The sequence below is a fragment of the Vombatus ursinus genome, unplaced genomic scaffold (assembly GCF_900497805.2).
Source record: "Vombatus ursinus unplaced genomic scaffold, bare-nosed wombat genome assembly UNPS02014853.1, whole genome shotgun sequence".
NCBI lineage: Eukaryota > Metazoa > Chordata > Mammalia > Diprotodontia > Vombatidae > Vombatus > Vombatus ursinus.
Genome location: NW_020954631.1, coordinates 389 through 6,995, shown reverse-complemented (window position 1 = coordinate 6,995; position 6,607 = coordinate 389). Strand labels below are relative to the sequence as shown.

At 45.8% G+C, this 6,607-nt stretch overlaps 1 protein-coding gene across 11 annotated transcripts in view; it reads right to left on the bottom strand.

Annotated features, from left to right (window-relative positions):
* Window positions 1-6,607, bottom strand: part of LOC114027216 (synaptonemal complex central element protein 1-like) — a 21,905-nt gene that overhangs the window by 14,966 nt on the left and 332 nt on the right. For 8 of the 11 annotated variants that reach the window (XR_003567237.1, XR_003567238.1, XR_003567235.1 and 5 more), the window contains exons 2-4: window positions 5,273-5,339; window positions 1,887-1,943; window positions 1,368-1,442 (exon numbers count right to left, since the gene is read on the bottom strand). Coding sequence is in view for 5 of the 11 variants with exons in the window: in XM_027841177.1 (XP_027696978.1) it covers window positions 1,368-1,442; window positions 1,887-1,943; window positions 5,273-5,282 (142 nt within the window). In the remaining 6 variants the exon portion in view is untranslated. Of the gene's footprint in view, window positions 1-1,367; window positions 1,443-1,886; window positions 1,944-5,272; window positions 5,340-5,831; window positions 5,941-6,355; window positions 6,431-6,607 lie in introns of those variants that run through there. The other 3 variants (XM_027841178.1, XM_027841179.1, XM_027841183.1) reach the window with 3 other exon arrangements.

Genomic DNA, 6,607 nt, shown 5'->3' with positions numbered 1-6,607 from the left:
TACTAGCTGTGTGACCATGGGCAAGTCACTTAACCCCATTGCCTAGACCAAAAAAAAAAAAAGAGGGCCAGAAAGGGAAAAGTAAGTAGTTGCCTGAGGTAGTATCAATCAATAAACATTTATTAAGCACCTACTACATGCCAGGCACTGTGCTGTGTAAAGAGGAGTTTTAGTTTACAACTCTAGCATTGACTTACAGTGTTATCTTAAGTAGGTCCCAAACCTTCCTTAGATTCCAGTTTCCCTCATTAATTTTAAAAAAAAAAGTTGCACTAGATAATCACCAAAGGCTCTTCTAGCTCTGACATTCTCTGGGTCTATGAACCGAAAAAGGTCAACAAATAGGGATTATACTCGGGGGTTTATTTCCTTAACTCTTGTTCCAAGCTAGATTATAAAATCTAAAAAATTTGAGAGGGTGCTTCATCAGGCACAGGGTTGAATTAAATGATTTCATACGCCTTTCCAGCTTCACTGCTCTGTGATTCTATTATGGTGATTTATGGTCCACCTCTCCTCACTACCATGTCAAATGCTTAATTTAACCCCTATTTCATTCCAGTTACTATTATTCAGTTTAGTGTAATTCCATAGGGGTAGTAATTATTGTTGGTATGCTTGTCTATTAATATATATTTAGTCAATTAATATTAGTACATATTTTACATATTTAGGGATAATTAGATACGGTTGGACAGATTCTTTCTTACAAGAAAGAAGTGGCCTTGTAAACCGGAGTTTAAAGTTCTGATTATATCGGGCCTCAGAGCTTTGAACTGTGGGCTGTAAATTCAATTCCTTAACCACAGGAAGCTAACTAGAGGACCTCCACCCTTTATTGCCTGATGAGTAAGTGACCAAGCCCAGCACGGCTGAGATGTCCTAACAATATGGAAAATCCCGCAGCGTCCTTTCGTCCCTCCAGCCTTCATTATCCCTCTCTACTGCCCAACACGAGAAACAGCTTTGGCACTTGGCCAATGGGCAGGTGACTAAATGTACATGGAGAGACAAGCATAAGAGAAATAATCACTACCCCTATGGAATTTCACTAAGCTGAATAATACTGATCAGAATAAAATGGTGCTTAAATTAATCATTTGCCACACTACATAGCATAGAGCCCTGGTACAGAGAAGATATAATGATGAGGACCTGAGTTCAAATCTAGCCTCAGACCAAACACTTGACACTTACTAGCTGTGTGACCCTGGGCAAGGCACTTTACCCCAATTGCCTAATAAACAAAACAAAACGAAACAAAACCATAAACGGGGAGCCTCATATGGGTTGAGAGCTACAAATGCCTCTGGGGATGGGGCAATCCTGGGACCACAGAAGTGCTGAGCTCCACGAGGATGACCTACATTCATCTAGTTCTTTCTTCAATGCTTCCCTTTCAGCCTGGCTTTTCCGAAGCTCCTCATTTGCAGTTTTGTGGGCTAGAGAAAACACAGACCGAGGAAGAGATTTATGAGTTAAGGTCCTAGCCTAGACTGCCCTCAAATGGTTGGGGGATGCTAAGACCACTATTTGACAGAGGAGGCGATCAAGACTCAATAAGGGAAAGGGACTTTCTCAAGGTCACCTGCCAAATGAGAATTGTAGGAGTTAAGGTTAAGAAATGTTTTCTTGAATCCTAGGCAATAGAGTACCTTCTCTTCCATCCTCTTTGTCCACCCTTCAAGGTCCAGCTCCAGTGTGACTCCCCCTGGGACATTTTCCCCAGCTACCCTAGACTGACCAGATTTCATCCTCCTCTGACGGAAGAGAAAGGAGGGAGGGTAGAAAGAATGTCAGGCTTCTTGAGGGACTTGAAAGTTCTACTTAGCAGCCTGAGCTCCCCGAAGGTTTAAGGTTTGGACCTTCCTTGCTCCTTAGCTCACCTCGCTGCAGTTCATTAATCACATTCATCATTTCTTCAGTTCTGGGATTATGGCTCTCTGTTGTGGGAGGAGAGAAAAGTTAGGCCTTTGGGTTAATAACATCGAACATATACAGAGGCCTTAGGGTTTGCAAAACACTGTAAGTGCTACCTTACTGGGTCCTCACAACAACCCTAGGAGATCGGTGCCATTATGATAACTGCCATTTTACAAAAACTGAGGAGGGAGAAGTAAAGTAATTTGCCCAAGGTTCCATAGGCTGTGTTTGAACTCAGGAAGATGAGTTTTCCTGACAGTACCACAAAAAACAAACAAACCCCAATGCTCCTCAGGGTTGTGTATGGGATTTGGAATCAGAAGACTCAGGCTCGAATCCTAAGTCCTGGAAGCTGTCACTAAAGGAGAGTGAAGACGACATATTTATTCATTAGGCAAATGACTGATGAGAATGTCTGTTTTTCCCATTTCCTCTTTTTCTTCCAAATACATGCTTTTACTGATTCCATGCAATCTGCCTAGTTTCTCGTTAGTTCCATAATAACAGGGTGATGTTACATGTAGTCCATGGGCAGTCAGCACTGGCTGGCCCACAAGCAAACAGGCATTGGAGTGTATCAGAGGTTCTCAACCTGGGGTCTGTGAACTTGTCTTTTAAATGTTTTGGTAACTATATTTCAATATGATTAGTTCCCTTTTTAATTCTATATATTTGATTTTATACATTTAAAAACCTTCTGAAAAGGGGTCCATAGGTTTCACCAGACTGCTACAGGGGTCTGTGACACAAAAAAGGTTAAGGACCCTTGGACCACTGAGCTATAACATCTTGATTCCCTGTTGTTGTTGTCCAGCCATTTTTTCAATTGTGTCCAACTCTTCATGACCCTATTTGGGTTTTCTTGGCAGAGATACTGGAAGGGTTTGCCATTTCCTTCTCCAGCTCATTTTACAGATGAGGAAACTGAGGCAAACAGGGTGAAGTGACTTGCCCAGGGTCACAAAGCTAGGAAGTGTCTGAAGTCGGATTTGAACTCAGATCTTCCTGACTCCAGGCACCCTATCCACTGCTCCACCTAGCTGCTCATTTCCTGTGACCATCCACAAATCACCATGGGCCTGTTTGTTTCCTTCCCTGTAAAGTAAACATGAGCAAAAGCTCTAAAAGCCTTGAAGTCGCTAAGCCCCTGCCCCTAGAAACTGATACTAGTCCTGTCTGTTAAATGGGGGTGACTGGATTACAAGGTCTTTTGGGTCCAATTCAGCTATAAGAGCCTATGATTCCTTACGATCTTGGGCACATCAACCTCCCTTCTAGAAAGACTTCCTTAGAACTTTAAGGTCACTCATGAGCCAGCACTAATTCCTCAGGGGCTTGGGTTGATTTTTGAGGAGGATTTTTTTCTGATAAGTATACCTCTAGGCTTCAGTTTTCCTACCTATAAAATGAGAAAGTTGGCTTTAGTGATCTCTAACATCTTACTTGTCTCCTGAGGAACCTGTATGTAGGTCAAGAAGCAACAGTTGGAATCAAACATGGAACAACTGATTGGTTTAAGATTGGAAAAGAAGTTGTATACTGTCTGTATAGACAGGGCTGTATGCTGTCACTTTATTAATTTGGCTTACGTGCAGAGTACATCATGCAAAATGCCAGGCTGGCTAAATCAAAAGGCAGAATTAAGGTTGCTGGGAGAGTTATCAATAATCTCAAATGTGCAGATGATACCATTCTGATGGCAGAAAGTGAAGAGGAATTAAGCCTCTCGATGAGGGTAAAAGAGGAGAGTGTAAAAACTGGCTTTGAACTTTTTTAAAAATTTTTTTTTAATTTTTAGGCAATTGGGGATAAGTGACTTACCTAGGGTCACACAGCTAGTAAGTAGTAAGTGTTCAATCTGAAGTCGGGATTTGAACTCAAGTCCTCCTGACTTCAGGGCGGGTTCTTTATCCACTGTGCCACCTAGCTGCCCAGGCTTGAAACTTAATATGAAAACAAACAAACAAACAAACAAACAAACAAACATTCATCATAGCAACTGGTCCCATGACTGCCTGGCAAATATAAGGAGAAGAAATGGAAGCAGTGTCAGATTTTGTATTCTTGGGCTCAAAGATCACTGCACATGGTGACAGGAGCCAGGAAATTAAGACACTTGCTCCTCGGAAGGAAAACTATGGCAAATCTGAACAGCAGACTACAAAGCAGAGACATCACCTTGCCGACAAAGGTCTGTAGAGTCAAAGGTATGGCCTTCCCAGTAGCAATGTAGGCTGGGAGAGCTGGACTTTAAGGAAAGCCGAGCGTCACAGAATCAACGCTTTTGAATCGTGGTGCTGGAGAAGACTTCAGAGAGTCCCTGGGACAGCAAGAAGGTCAAATCAGTCAATACTTTAAGAAATCAATTCAGGCTATTCACTGGAAGGTCAAATACTGAAGCTGAAGGTTAAATCTTTTAGCCACATAATGAGAAGATGGGACTCATTGGGAAAGATCTTATGGTGGGAAAAACTGAAGGCAAAAGGAGAAGGACATGACAGAAATGGATAGGGAATGTCGTAGAAGCAACCAACGTGAGCTTAGACAGACTTCAGGAGATAGGGGAGGATAGAAGGGCCTGGTGTGCTCTGGACCATAGGGTCACAAAGAGTCAGATACAACTGAACAACAACAACAAACACCCTTTCAACTCTGAAGTCCTACAAAACTGTACCTCATTCATCTGATAATAATAGCTCACATTTTTATAGTGCCTTAAGGTCTGTCAAGAGCTTTACATATATTATCTCATTTTATTCTCGCAACAACCACGTGAAGCAGGTGCTATTATTTTCATCCCCTTTTTATAGGAAAGGAAATGAAGACTAAGAGGAGCTCAATGACTCCTCCCTAGTGTCTGAGGTAATATTAGAACCCAGGTCACTCATGTCCCCAAGTCAAAAATCTCCCTCCCTCCATCATGTTGCCTCTGATATGGAAAGAGAGTCAGCCTCACATCGTGCTCAGCTGAGGCCCTCTGCTCCCACTGCTCTTTTGCAATGCTTCCCCCTACTTCTCTTTTGGCCAGGCTTCCCCTTCAACAGCCTCCAGATCTATGGTTCCTTCTGACTTGAAATCCTGTGCAATGTGGAGGACCCTTTGATGGTCATTCAGGGGCTCAGATGTCAAGATCTGTCACTGATCATTCCCTTTTTAGAAAGGTCCTGAGCTGCAAACTTTCCCTTCCTCCCCCTTGAGCCTTAAGAGGGCTCTTGGAATCTTTGTCAAAGCAAGCAGTCTTTGGAAGATTGTGAGGTTCCTGAAGCTCGGCAAGCTTGACCCTACGCTCAAAGGAAGCGGGGCCCAGAGAGGGGGCTGGGTCAGCAGCCTGGGACGAGGAACATGTTACCTTTCTGCATCAAGTCAATTAGTCAGAGTAGGTTTTCTTTGATCACCAAATGCCTGGGTTGTGCTTCCTAAAGGGGAAACAAAATACAGTTAAGGAACAGTAAGGATCAAATCTCAATTCCCCCATACTTAGAAGAAGGCCTGCCAGGAAGGATGCTGAATTTAAATTCTGGGCAGAGATTTTGTTTTCTCTACCCCTATCTAGGGGCCCAGGGCCCCAAGGAAAGTGGTTTCCTTCCATTCTAAAGATTTTTGAACCTCAGGTCCAGGACAGCAGTGTCTGCAGCAGATGTGAACCTGGTCACAGATTTTCCTGAGCTTTACCACAGTTAGCTGTCCAAGACCAGGGAGGGGGAAATTGGTGGCACTGGGACATAGGAGGGTTTTTCAGGGACCTGGTATGTAAGGGAATGGAAACAAGTCAGGGTCCGACCGTAAGGATTTAGGAGTAAACGAGTCATCTTATTGGTATGGATACTTAAAGGGATTCTTGAACACACGCTCCTTTAAAAATAACCCCAAAATGAATTCTAAAAAAGCTTATATACAAACAAACATACAGCAGAGGAACGGAGCCTTGGAACGGAGATATTCAAGCGCTACGTCAACAAGAAATCTTTGAAAAGAAATCTCCATGGCGGGGCAGAGACTTTGCACAGCTAGCGATGCCTGCGGGTCAAGTCAGTGGGCACTTCCTAAGCGCTCCTGGGGGCAGCTCGATGTGCCAGGCCCGGTTGGCATCACCGCCATCCTTCATTTAGAAGGGGATGTCGGGCCTCCTGCACGGATTGGGTTGAAGCGAGGCCGAGCTGCGCAAAGCCGGCAGCCTCGCCCTCTCCTCCTGGGTCACTGCTGGGACTCCCCAGGAAGGCCAAGTGTGGGGTGCCGGCGTGGATGTGTTACGGTATATGGTGGCGGGCCAAGGCTCGGGACGACTGGCGATGGCCCGGGATGCGGCGGCGGCCCTCGGTGTCCGCGCGGCCGCTCGGCCCCCCAACAGGAAGTGTTCACGTGTTTGGGGGAGACACCCCGATAACTCCCCAAGAGGTCTGAGGTGTACCCGTCGCCCTCCCCGCTCGCTCACCCGCATGGCTCTCCGCCTCACGAGCCGCCCCTTTCCCGCCCTTGGCCTCCGCACGGAACCAGCCGGGCCAGCCGGGCCAGTCGGGCCAGCCGGGCCAGTCGGACCAGCCGGGCCAGCCGGGCCAGTCGGCCTCCGAAGTGAAGACGGGAGCCAGAGCGCCGGGAGTGCCCCCGCCCGCAGTGCGCATGCGCCCTCGGGGCCCGTGGGGCCGAGCTGCCGACACTTCCCTTCCTTCCCCCTGCTCGTCTCTCC